This window comes from Buteo buteo, chromosome 15, assembly GCF_964188355.1.
Source record: "Buteo buteo chromosome 15, bButBut1.hap1.1, whole genome shotgun sequence".
NCBI classification, from domain to species: Eukaryota; Metazoa; Chordata; class Aves; order Accipitriformes; family Accipitridae; genus Buteo; species Buteo buteo.
The window spans coordinates 31,235,816-31,249,229 of record NC_134185.1 but is presented as its reverse complement, the minus strand read 5'-3'; the positions used below and the strand labels follow the sequence as shown (position 1 = coordinate 31,249,229).

Here is a 13,414-nt window from a genome sequence, read left to right as displayed (position 1 = left end):
CCTGAATCCAGTTGACACAGCTGTGCCAGTAAAACCAATGTAGAGAATTCCTGACCAACTCTTACAAGTAGTGTGTGGAGCATTGTGAGTAGCTATGTCCAGTGTCAATAGAAGGGAAACACTTTGGTGCTGTTGTTACTAGAAATAAAGGGCTCACTGAACTTAACCTAGGATGACATTAAAATGGGTCCTACAAGGTACATGCAAATAACTGGAGCCTTCTATGCAGAGGCTCTCTTCTACATGTGAAAAATGACTCTGTTCAAGGCTCATCGTAGGCAGTGGTACACTAGACCTGTCTGAGCAACCAGGTAAGGTTATGAGTTTCACTGGAGTGGAAAAAGTGGATTTCTAGTAGTAGGAGGGAATTGAGCATCAAGGTACTAAATTTTGAGTTACACCCCTAACTAGTGATTAAAATTGAGGCTCTTGCTGTACCACCATAGCTTCTTGCTTTGGAGCTTGGGGCTGAGGAGCACTGCAAGAAAAGTGGAAGGTGTCAGTTCTGTGCGTGGTTCTCACTGAGTGCAGCTGCTGCTGTCAGATATTTAGAGCACATAAGGCTTGATGACTGCTGACTTACCCTGGAAGGGGGAGAACTTAGCTTATGCTAGCAGGAGCTTCCCTTTTGTGGGCTAGAGGAAGGGGGTCTCCAAAACTGCTTGCTGGTGGTAGCATTACAGTTGCACATCACCAATATGCAAAAGCATGTCCAGGTGCTGTCTGAGTCACTCTGATTATATACCATGTTCTTGTGACGACTGATTTTTCTGAATCTCTGCCTTTCTTTTCCCTCCTTGCTTCAGAGGAATCCCAGGAAGGTGAGAAGTTACTGGCAATCAGTTTCTTTTTCTGAACTTGATTGACTTTTTCTGCTGCCTTCTAAGAGCCACTTTTCCTAACAGCTCAATTCGTGTTTTAGGTGTTTTCCAAACTCTTTGAAGTCCTTAGACGCCGAACGATGCGCCGTGCTCTTACATCAGTGCCGCGACAGCGACTCTCATCCAACAATAACAAGAAGAAAAACTAGCCAGTATTTTTAACTTTCTTTCTGTATCTGAAGTGTTCACACTTACACATATAGGACAATAAGCTGGACCGTCTGGGCCGGTCTGCATAAATGCTGTAACCATACCAGACTGATGCTGCATATAGGGTATGGAATTGCACATCCATCTTCTAGGAACTGTAAAGTGGTTTGAATTCAGTGAAATACTGCTGTATAGGAGGGATCTCACTTGTATCCATAGCATGTGACTGATTTAACCTCATTACTGTAGCAGCAAAACTCATTTCTCTTTCAGTTCATGCCAGTTTGTGTCAGACTTCAGCATTCTAAGTTTTTTCATTATTTCAAGTCTCATCTCTTTGTATGCTTTTATATTTTATTTTCCTTGGTTACCTCATTTTTTTTTGTTTCTTTTGCACATTTCTCATTCCACAGGTGTTGAAGCCCATGAGTGATAATTTGATGGAGGATCATATGAGGCAGTCTGTAAAAAACTCTATCAAAGCAGGCCTGACCGAGCAGGTGTCTCACCATGCCAGACTAAAGACAGACTGACAGTTCATCTCCTCTTCAACTCTGCCCTCTCATCCTAGACATGCTTGCTGTACCATGAGAACTCAATAATAAAAAAAAAATAAATATAAAAATAAACCAAAGTTTACAATCAACTGTAGAAGTAGTTTAGTGTGACTGGCTTCACAGATTGCTGCCATCACCTGGGAAGAGTAAGTTTGTCAGTGCTCTGCTTCTAAGACAAACTGGTGCCATGGAGACGGCTGGGGGTGGGAGGGCGGGTGTCTGTTTTACGTATAGTCCTGGTGAACTGTGTATGTGTGCGTTTGGGGGTGGGGGGGTTGGGATCTTCCCCCCAGTGTTTGAGTTGATGCAGTCTCTGGCTTACAGTGGCAATCTGTCCTCTGCAGGAGGTAATTTCAGGGAAGTACAACGATCAGACCCACATAAGGTGTGCTCTCACCAAATGTACACAGCTCCACACCATCCCCATGCCACCTGTAAGGAGTGTTTCTGTGTCTGGGGTGTACCAAGTCGGTGAAGCCATTAGAGCCACTACATTATAATATGTATCTTGCTTTATTGCCTTTTATACCAGTGTTACACAAATGCATGTATTGGTTCTGCACGCTGCCGACGGCAGAACTGACTTGTAGGGGAGGCAGTGGGTCGGAGCATATGGTGTCTTGCCTTGAACTTGCAGACCTGGTCCCGAGGGAGGTGCATATCAGAACTGAGCTGTCTTTTTCTGCAGTTTAGCCTTCATGTATATAATATTGCCATTAATTCTACTGGGGGAGAAATTCCATCCAAAAATGTTGCCTACAGCTACCAAGCAATGAGTTAGGATTGTCTGTACAGTGTGTTTAGTTTTTATTTTTTAAGAAATCACAGATAGGGCATGTATATGAAATATAAATATATAAATACAATTTTGTATCAAAGTTTTGTAGTTTATGGCAAAACCTGGTTCTGTGGTAGCTAAGTGCAGTCCCTGTAAAGGAATGTTTGTGGCTCATGTAAATGTGTGAATGCATCAATAATTTGAAGTTTTTTGATATATTTGTGATATTTACCTGCCTTGAGCACTGCAATCTCTCACCCCCTTGGGAAAATCAGTGGGAATGTTTGTTGTGAAACTCGTCTTCTGTTGCATTTTAAAGTTATTTCCTGTAATTTATTTTCAGTACATGATTAAAATCAGTTGTGTATATATGAAATGAAATTCGTGCTTATTTTTAGAAGATGTTCGAGTATGTATTCTACTACATAAACTATGTCAAATACTTATCCTGACAATTATATGAACAAATTGTCTATTGTACTTCATAGCTTTCTATTGAAGCTGATGTTCCTCTCATGCTTGTCTCTGAAAGATGACATCTGTCTAGCCCATATCCCCTCCCTGTATATGAAAACTCTGGTATTCTAAAGCACGCTTCTTGACTTGTGGAGTTGCTTGTCAGCTTCTGCCCTCCAACAACTGTATCATTTTGAAATCTTGGTACCAGCTCTGTTTTCACTCTTGACTAAATCAGTATCAACTAAGGCATTTTCAGATGTGTGGAGTGTAAAGGCAGCTAAATAATTAACTGCTGTAGTTTCAGCTGGAAATGACTGTGTGCAATAGCTGGGTTTTTTTGCATTCCTAAATGGTAACAATTTCCATCAACATTTGAGCTTCATCAGTCTCCCCTCTCTTCGAGTGAGGGAAATCACCTGTCTAGGACTAAAGCAATTGCACTGTGACTTTTGTACCATAAAGAACTGCCGGGGAGTGGTGGTTACCTGCCCTCTGGAGAGGAGGGCTCAGCTCCAGGTGAATGATGCTGAAGATGAGGTAGGAATGTTGCATTTTATGATATCTTCTCTCAAACTGTACAGATTAAATACTGTTATTTAAACAATCTAATGCTTTGGTGATGAATCTCTTTGTTAGTCAAAAGACTAGAGTCATGTAGGGGTCTTAAGAGGGCCATGCTTGCCTTTGCTTCTTGCCTTCTCCAGGAAGGTACAAGTCAGATCTGAGGCTGTGCCATGCCCTGCAGTGATGGTGAGAGCGGAACGCTGTGCAGGGTGAAGCTGGAAGGTTTTATCCAGGCTCTGTCCTTCTAGTAGAGGACTGAAACAGGGTGCGTGGGGGGAGAGTTCCTGAACACTCTGCCAAGAAGGTGCAGAATTAATGGAAAAACCCTCCAACTTTGTGGGAGGGAGGGATCAAAGGTAGGAAAAGGGAGGGGCCAAGGTGGTTTTTGGGAGGAGCTAGTGTGGGAAACAAATGATTAGGGGCTTAAAAGGGGCTGGTCATGTGGCAACAGGTTGCTGGTGAGTGTTCTCGTCTGGGCCATTTTCTCCATTAACTCCCTTTCTCAGCCCCTTCCTGGGAGCAGGAGGGACTCCATTCTATGTGCAGGTGTGTCCAAGCACCAGCAGCTGGCATGGGACCTTGGGTCACGGGCTGTATGTTTGGAGTGCCAGCAGACTGGAGCGAGTGGAAAGCAAGCGCCAGCAGCTGTGAGTGAGTCTTGGTGTATGAGTATCAAGCCAGACTTGGCCTGCAAGCTGGGTGTTGAAGCAGCCCTAAGTCTGGGCTGGGTATGTGTGTTTCTGCAGGAGGCAACTAGAGGGGTCAGGAGGTCCAAGCTAACTGCTGGAGGGTCTGGGACTCAGCTGAGACCGGTTTGGTGGGGTGTGTGCGTGTGTGCACGTGTGCCTCCCTCTGTGGGAAGAAACGATGCAGAAGAGGCTCCAAGGGCCAGATGCAGGACAGGCTTGTGGCTGAAGGCCAGTTACCAAGGGCACCCACAGTGGGCGTGTGGGAGGGTAGGCTGAACTGGCACCTGGAGTGGGCTGTGGGCCATGTCCATGTGCCAGCTACTGGAGCAGACTGGTGGTCCAGAGGCCAGCAACTGGATGAGCTGAGCCTCCTTGCCCAGTTACCGGAGGGAGCCACAGCTTGTGGGTCCGTGTTTATTTCCTGCTAACAGACCTTCATCCTGATCAGCTGAGAGGGACAGGACGAGGGCAGTGGTGCCATTTGACCTGGGGAGGCTGGTTCAGCCTTGCTGCTGGCTGCATGTGGGGGCATGAAGCAGTAGCAGCCTCACCTCTATTGGGCAACCCCTTACAATTAGCATCCTTAGTAAAATAAAGTTAGCACTTCTCAACTCTTGCCTATGTACTGTTAAGAACATCGGGATTGTGCACAGAGCAGGTACAAGGGAACAGAAGAACTTCACTAGTGCAATACATGGGGGCATAAAGGAGATAAGACACTCTACCCAGGGCTATTCCATGACTGACTCGGGAAAGGAGCTCCAGGAGCTGTTCCAGTTCTGTGCAAACTGGTGCCATCCTAAGGCCTTGCTTCCCCATCCTCCCTGAGCAAGCAGAAACCAATTTAACAGAAGAAGCATACGGTAAAACATGGTATCTTACCCCCACCAGCAGCACAGCTCTGACCAACTCATGCCTCAGGATACAGCAGCGCTCAGTAGGAAAGTTACAGGGAAGGTGCTACAGCTGGCAAAGTACAGCATTGCGCTGTAGGGAGACAGATGAAGGGAGATGACTGGGAAGATGTAACAAGCTACAGCATCAGAAAGGGGCAAAGGCAGTAAGATAAAGGATACTTGCTCTTTCTGTTACTGCAGGAAATGCTGATGAGATGTAACTTGATGCCAGCTGGAGAAATACAAAGAGGCACTCAGCCTTCCAAGTGCCTGCTCAAGTCCCTGGGAAGGGAAATACTCATCCGGAGCAACAAGTGATGTGATTGCTGGCTCCAGAAAGGCATAAACAACAGGAAATTTCTTTTCTGGCTATCTTGTAACTCAATTTTCTTAGAGCAGGCTAGGGCCAGGCCACAGATTTTTCCTGTAGATGGCTGATCCTTAGAGTCAAGTTAAGGGAACTAAAAAGTACATCAGGTAGCATGGCACAGCGATAATGGAAGGGTGGAGAACAGGAAGCCCTGTGTTTTATGAACCTAGATATGCTGAGTGTCCAATGTTTTTTTGGTTGTGCTAGCCAAGTATGGCAGTATCTCAAAACTTCCTGCCTGTTACTATCTTGGGTTAAAGTAATTAAGCACAGGTTATGGTAAAACTTCCTTTTTTTTTTTATTGAAAAACATGGGTGGGAGAAAAGACATTATTTACACAAGTTCCCAAGTGCAGCTCAACTCAAGAACATATGACCAGCAATATGATAAAAGGATGTGGGTCAAAAACAGAATTATGGAGGCTACCCAACAGTACGAGTTCAACTCTCTGGTAAACACAGACCTTCAGATAAGATCAGCAACTGAAAAGAGAGAAAATGAGAGAAGGTAAGTATGCACTGAGTGTATTAAGAGCCACAGTGCCACGGTACAGCTCCCAGGTTCTTCCCCAGGGGAAGAAAAGATAAGTCGGCCTTGGGAATGAGGCACGTGGCAAAACAAAACATCTGGCATTTCTCTTTCAGGTGCAGCACACCAGTTCCCAACTGGAGGATGGCAGCAGCCTCACTGGGGCTGGCCTGCACTCACCGTTCATGGGCATCTCGTCTATCTGGGTGGAATAGTACTGCTCGATGTCTCGCAGGATGCGGATGTCATCATTCTTCACAAAGTTGATTGCTACACCCTTTCGGCCGTATCTGCCTGACCGGCCAATTCTGTGGAGGCAGAAGGAAGGAGAGAATGGAGCCACCTTGGGGAAGGGTAATCCAGCCACACCCCCCATGCAAAGGCCGATCTTACCTGTGTATGTAGAGTTCTCTGTTGTTGGGTAAGTCATAGTTAATGATCAGGGACACCTGAGGCACATCCAGACCTCTAGCCCAAACATCTGTTGAAATAAGGACTCGGCTGCAAAGAGAAGGGGATGGTTACAGCTATTCCACCCGGCTGAGGTGGGTGTGAGAGCTGAGAAGTTGTAGTCCCCAGCACAGGGCATCCTCTGCTATTCTGTGCTCCTCCCTGCCCACAGCACACTGGCAGCATCCACACTTTTGCTGCAAGGAAAGCTGTCCCATGCAGCATCACCAAACTTCAGTGAAGACAGGTAGTACTAAGACAGCTTTCATCTTTCAGAAAAAATATGATGCCTCTAAGAGTTTAAAATACAGAGGACAGAGCCCAAGTATTTTTCTTGACTTACTTTAACTGCATCAACTCCCAACCCCTTCAGCAAAATAAAACAGTCTAATACTATGCCTAAAAGTCTGAGCATCCCTCCTTGCAAAGTGGCAATCTGCCAACCCTGTGACACTGCAGGGGGATAGATGGGAATCGGAGCTCTTCCTAATTTGAGCCTAACAAGGCCTTCAGAGAGGAGAGGTATGGGGGTTTCTGAGGCCTGTTCCCTTCAGACACTAGAAGAAATCCTGCCCTGAGGTAGGAATGCTGTAAGCAACACCATGTAAGGCACTTACCTTGCACCAGATCTGAACTCTTTCATGATGGACTCTCTCTCCTTTTGCGGCATGTCCCCATGCATGGATGAAACTGTGAAGTTGGCTTCTCTCATCTTCTCTGTGAGCCAGTCTACCTGTGCATACAGCCAAGCAGCCTGGGTTAGTTCGTTGCTCAGGACAGCCAAATGCACTAGTTGTGCTTGGAGAATGTTGGCAAAGGCACACGCTGGTAAGGACTGAGAGACACTTTAACAAGCATTCTGGAGCTAAAGGAAGTAAACAATCCTTACAAGGCATCAGCTGTATGACACAGGGCTCCATGAGCCCTGAAAGGAGTTAAGGGCATTCATTCAGAACATGTGGTTTTGTTTCAGGGATTATAAGCAATTAGAGTAAGAAGCACATTCTTACCTAATCAGCTCTACTTCTTTAAAAAGGCAATTCCTGCCAAGTCTATGGGTCTGCCTATAACCAGTTGTTCAAGCTAGGCACATCCTAAAGACAAATGTTTAACCTCTGTTCTTACTAAACTATTCCCAAATGGGGAAACAACCAGACCTTTTAACTGGATTTGTCCCAGCATTCTCCTCTGAGCCACCCTCAGAAAGTACCATGCCCATCTGACGGCTGCTGTACCTTTCTCTTGGTGTTACAGAAGATGACAGCCTGGGTGATTGTGAGTGTGTCATAGAGATCGCACAAGGTGTCAAACTTCCATTCTTCCCTCTCCACAGCCACGAAAAACTGCTTGATTCCTTCAAGGGTCAGCTCATCACTGTAGGGAAGAACAACAGCGATACCACACTACAAACAGGTGAACGTATACAATGCAGTTAGAAGGGCTGGGTGTGCTTCAGCGGAGATCACACCACTGCCCTGTGTGCTGTGGGTTGCTGGGTCTATGCACAAGTCCAAGTTGTTCTATAAAGTCCCTGGAGAAGTTTGCTCTAGGAAGGGCCTCAAACGTGACCCATGCAACAGAGACTAGAACTGGGGCACCCCCTCTGCACTAGGTAGCCAGCTTCAAAGGGAAACATTTCTGTTCTCATCGTTTTTACATTCAAGCTTCTTGACAAGAGAGACTCAAGAAAGGAAAATGGGGCAGTGTAAGAAATCAGGCAAGAGGGAGGCTCCTGCTGTCAGGCTGCCTACACTTACTCCTCCTGACTCCTGCTGAGTTCCAGTGCATAAGGACCTGTGACATCACTGGACATAAGCTGCACCTCCAAGGGCATTCAGCGTCAGTCAGCTAAAGGCTTTTCTGGCTTGCTATGTAACAGCAAATTAATGGAGGAGACCTACAACAATCCTCTGGAGGAGCACAGGAATTGGGTAGGTGTGGAAGATGGATTTCCAGGAGAAGAGACTGCTATACGTGGGGAGGATGAGGGAGCGGAGGCGGGGGGACAGTCAGGCTGAGCATTAGTGAACAGAACTGGACAAGGAAAAAGTCAGAGAGACAAGTCGGCCTCTGCTAGAAAATGGGGCACGAGGATGTCTGCAAACACCTAGGCAAACTGCAATGGTGAGAAGGAACGTGAGAGAGACTCTGCGTGTTTAAATTGGTTAATACTGTGAACTGCCCAGGGCTGGACCAATTCAAAGAGCTCCTGTTCTTTCCAAGGAAACTCACTCACCGTTTCACCAAGATGCGAATGGGGTCTGTCATGAATTTGTTGGTCATCTCCAGGATTTCATGAGGCAAAGTGGCGCTGATCAGAACCACCTGTGTAGCTGGAGGCAAGTATCTGTACACATCATAAATCTGCTCCTTAAAACCTGAAAAGCAAATCAAGTAGCACAGAACAGTTAGCACGTTTTTCTCCCAAATATCCTGCTCTTTCACAGTTTGATCTGAAATCCAGTATTTGGCCTATGCTATGACATGAACATTAATGAGTGAATCTAACTCAAAATCAGTGTCACACATAGCTCATCTCTTCCTCCTTTTCCCAAACCCACTACAATGTGGCCATGGTACACAGTAAAGTATAAATTCTGGAGCACTGCCTTTCATAACTATTGAAAAGGATGCTACAACTAAATCAGACAAGGTATATTAAGTAGCTTAACCTGTTACAGCCTATAACATGACTATAATCATCTAACTTTGGCAAAACCCAATTGTTTTTAGCAGCAGGACTGCCAGCTTGGACACCCTGGAATCTCAAAGAAGTGAGGAAAAAGGAAGTAAAAGGGAGACAAATGTTTTACCTTTATTGAGCATTTCATCTGCTTCATCCAAAACCAGCATTTTGATGGCACGAGTCCTTAAACTTCGACGACGAATCATATCTGTAAGATTTCACTTGGTAAGATGAAAAGGCTCTGAAAGCAAGTGAGCCTACACTGCTCCCAGCCGCTGTCAGGGCATTTCGGTGGAGGAGGGACAGGCAATTCCCCTGTTGCCAACAGAGACTGGTGTTTGGTGATGGAAGGCACATCCAAGGGCCACAGCATGTCCACTGCACTCTGCAACCTAGGGGGATGTCTCTGCAGCCTGGCTAAGGGAGCACTGACTGCATGGAAGCTCTGAGAGTCTGAGCTGTGGGGTGTTATTTGCTAACTGCACAGGACAGGTGACCCAGTGTCCCACAGTAACTGCAGCTGGATGTGAGAAACGCAAAATGCTACATCAACAGACTGGGCAAATCCACATCCTGTTTGAAAGAGCACTTGGCTTTGTGTAATCCCTTAATACTGTGACAGAAAAGTATTTGCTATTAGTGTGCTGGTCAAAGCCAGCCCAGCTTGGCAGCAGCTCGCTTTTTTTTTTTTTTTTTTTTGGCTTGTGGGGAGTAGATCTATGTTCTCCCACTGACAGGTGCTTGCATAAAAGTGCTGCCTGTTTCTCAGAGATCCAGAAGATGTGAGCTTGAAGACTAACACTATCACTGTGGTAACTGCCATGAGCAGTAAATATAAAAATCTTCATGCCATGAAACTAGAAAGTACCAGCTGCAAGGGCACCTGATTTAACAAAGACAGAGCGATGGCCGGTACACAGAAAATGTGGACCTAACTTTGACGTTCAAGTAGACCCACCTCCTCCAAGATTCTTCCTGGGATTGTAACATTTTCTCCTTAAAAAAAATACTCTTTGTTCCCATGCCACCATATTAAAAAACACTTCCAACAATGAAAAGCAAAATATAAACAGAGAAAATCCAAATATTATCTCCACTGATTTCTCTCTAGTGTTTTCCAAATATTACTACAGTAAGTTGTTACCTTGTTATACTTTACATTAATGTTACATTAATGGTGTCACGATAAACATAATTTTCATGCTATTTCAAATCTAAGCGCACAGAAGTTGCAGGAGCTTCCCATGGCTCAACTCAGGTCCGAAGCTGGAGGCGATGTAGCCCCCCACATCTCCTTACCAAACACACGGCCTGGAGTGCCAGCAACAACATGCTGCCCATAATCCAGTTTTCGGATATCTTCGCCCACGTTGGTCCCTCCGATGCAGGCGTGACACTGGACATTCATGTAGTCTCCCAGAGCAAGAAGACCCTGTGTTGGTACAAAGGAATGGCTTAATTAACTGAAATTAACTGAGCTCTAACGAAGTTTGTATTTGTGAAGAGATGGAGGTCTGCAGAGACATATGGTGGTGTTTGTTTTTTTTTTTTAGAGATGTAAGCACAAGCAGTTAGAGGGATTTTTTTTATGTCTGTTACCAAAACCTCCTCGACAGCAGGCTTTCAAACACTGGAAACTCAGTTCCCCAGGGATCACAACTGTTTTAAAAGTGCTGTCCTTAAAAATTCACTTAGGACTGTGTAAAACCTTAGACTGCTAACCAAACTGGTCATGTAAGCAAGAACAGATACAGTGCAGATAAGCAAAACAGCCCTTTATCAGAATTTCTTATTCCTTTCAGAAACAGAAAGAAAAAGCAGAAGCTGTGCTTTAAGCTCTGCTGAGGAACACCTGAGAATCAGCCCCAGGCCTTGTGAGTGCTTTACAGACAGTGGTTTAAATGCTCCTACCTTCTGAATCTGTACAGCAAGCTCCCGAGTTGGTGCCAAGATCAATGCCTGGGTCTCGCGAACCTGATTAAAACAGGTGATCACATGGCAGTTAATCACAGGGCAGATATCCAAGCAACAGTACTCTGAAATGTCACAGTGGAAGGATTAATCACAGCATTTTGTGCTAAAACCTAGTGTTTGCAAGGGTCAGTACACCTAGAAAGCTGCTCTCACACAGAACATTTACACAGTAACAGCCTCTTAATTGTTACTTTTGACAAGACAACACATAAGCAGTTCTTTGATAGCTCATTTTTCATTCCAACCCAATTTCTGGAAACAATTATAAAAGTGTGTACTTTCCTTGCAAAAGAAGAGAAACAAATTTAAGGCACTTCAATTTTGTGTGTTCAGTTCAGACAAAAACCTTGTGTTGCACAAGGATTCCAAGATAATGTTTTAAAGTGTCATATTTGAAAAATATTACGAGCACTTTTGCAGACATGAAGCAAAAAGCTGACCTTTTCATTTAGAACATGCAACATTTATTTTTATGTCACCAGGCAGTGACAGGTGAATAACAATCTAAGCTTTAAGAGGGTACTGGCCCACAGAAAATCATCATTTTGTTCAACAGCATCTACAGATTCAAGTTATCCTTAAAAAAACAATTGGATGGACACAATACCCCTGACTAGAACAAAAGCAAACATTTGTCAGTCAAAAATCTAGGTTTGATTCTGTGCAATGTATGCCAGCCATTCAGACAGGTTGCTCGTGCCGTTAGGGCTGTTTGAGGACAATTCTGCCTGCCGAGAGATTAATTTAGCCCTCTAATATGTGAAAAAGGGCAGCTGTTAAAGCCCACTTTATAATTACAAGACCTATCTGAACTTATTTTGCCAGGGTGGGTTTAACAGTTAAATTGTTAGAGAGTAGAATCTGGTGAAATCTTCAGTCAGAAATCTGTCTGAAGTTCACTGCCCGTAATTAAAAGATTTCAAAGTAAAGCTTCGCTTATTCAAGACTCTACCAATTTAGTTAAAAATCATTTTTAGCATGTGCTATGAAATTACCTGTATATCCAGGCACTGCAGAACAGAGATGGAGAATGTTGCTGTCTTCCCTGTTCCTGACTGTGACCTGAGAAACAGATGTTTGGTGAACACTCTGGATGTCTGGACAAAGAATATAGACAATTTCAAGATATTCCATCTCCCTGCTCTTTGACACTCCTTCATTGCAAAGGAGTCAATATTGCCAACAGTGTATCTGACAAAGTTTTGTCACAATCACAGTGTGATCTGCAGACAGGCAGCTTTGAGAACTGCAATATCAGGGACGGAACACTCCTTTGCAGGGTCTCCAGCTCTGGCATGTTTACTCCTTATCAGACCAGCATTTTAATTTCCTGCAATTTGTCACAGATAGTTTTTTTTTTCTTTTAAAGTAAATGGTAGATAAGCCAAAACAATTTGGAAGGCTAGCAATTCCCACTAGCGACCTAGAAAGGATTTTTTTTACAGTGGGATGCACATCCTTCTTTGTCTTTAGAGATGTAACAAATTTTTGTCTGCTTACTTTTTCCCTTGAGTGAGATTGCAGTTGTCTCTGGCTTTGCTGGAAAACATTCCCAAGAGCCTCAGAGCCCTGTTCACTGAGAACACACAATATCTTGGCTGAATCTTTATTACACTGACATACCTAAGCCTAATAAAAGTTGACATTAACAACTGCTAGGATCACAGTCTGTGTGCAAGTTAGCCCATTTCACCCTGTGATGTGACTTCTCTGACCCTGCCACACAGCGGCCCACGACCACGGGTGACGGGACGGAGCTGCCTTCCAGCTTCAAGGCGACGACCGTGACCGACGCCCCCGCCTCCTCCGGGGCCCGCAACGCCCTCAGGACACAGCCCCCCCCCCCCCCCGCCGCGGGTTGGCCTGGCCCTTGCCCCCGGCCCGGCAGCCCCACTTACTGGGCGATCACGTCTCTCCCCTTGATGATCTGCTTGATGGCTCGCTGCTGGATGGCCGAGGGCTTCTCGAAACCTGCGGACGCGGCCGGTACCGTTACCGTTGCTCCCGTCAGGGGCGGCGGGGCAGCCCCGGAACCGCGCAGGCGCGCCGCCCCACATCCCCACATCCGGGCACCGCCACCGACGACGACTCGGTCCCGGTCCCGGTCCCGGTCCCGGTCCCCGTCCCGTCTCCCCTCCCCTCCCCTCTCCCCCTCGCCGCCGCCCACCGTAGGCGTAGATGCCGCGCAGCAGGTCCTCCCGCAGGCCCATGGTGTCGAAGGTGGGCGTCACGTCCACCTCCTCGCTCGTCTCGAACTCCACCTTCGTCATGTCCTCCTCCTTCATCAGCCGCTTCCGCGCCGAGCCGGCCGTCCCGCCGGATCCCGCCGACCCCGACATGGCTGAGGCCTTCCCTCTCCGGCCGCCGATGGCTCCGCCGCGCACCAGAGGCCGCCGCGCCGCCTGTGCGCATGCGCGGGGGGCGTGGGCGG

General features: G+C 46.1%; 2 protein-coding genes across 9 annotated transcripts in view; one reads left to right on the top strand and one right to left on the bottom strand.

Moving 5' to 3' along the window:
* The window catches only part of ATL2 (atlastin GTPase 2), a 43,353-nt gene extending 40,620 nt beyond the window's left edge, over positions 1-2,733 (top strand). For 7 of the 8 annotated variants that reach the window (XM_075046967.1, XM_075046969.1, XM_075046968.1 and 4 more), the window contains one exon: positions 1,445-2,733. In XM_075046967.1, the coding sequence (XP_074903068.1) occupies positions 1,445-1,564 (120 nt within the window). In that variant the 3' untranslated portion in view covers positions 1,565-2,733. Of the gene's footprint in view, positions 1-806; positions 822-922 lie in introns of all 8 variants that reach the window. The other variant, XM_075046972.1, reaches the window with a different exon arrangement.
* Positions 2,734-5,624: 2,891 nt separating this feature from the next.
* EIF4A3 (eukaryotic translation initiation factor 4A3) lies at positions 5,625-13,401 on the bottom strand. Its single transcript, XM_075046963.1, has 12 exons — positions 13,151-13,401; positions 12,882-12,954; positions 11,979-12,045; positions 10,921-10,983; positions 10,309-10,441; positions 9,137-9,217; positions 8,560-8,701; positions 7,559-7,697; positions 6,941-7,056; positions 6,267-6,374; positions 6,054-6,181; positions 5,625-5,827 (listed from the first exon to the last, which is right to left on the bottom strand). The coding sequence occupies exons 1-12, from the start codon at positions 13,320-13,322 to the stop codon at positions 5,811-5,813; spliced, it is 1,239 nt and encodes a 412-aa protein (XP_074903064.1). The 5' UTR covers positions 13,323-13,401; the 3' UTR covers positions 5,625-5,810.
* Positions 13,402-13,414: the final 13 nt, after the last annotated feature.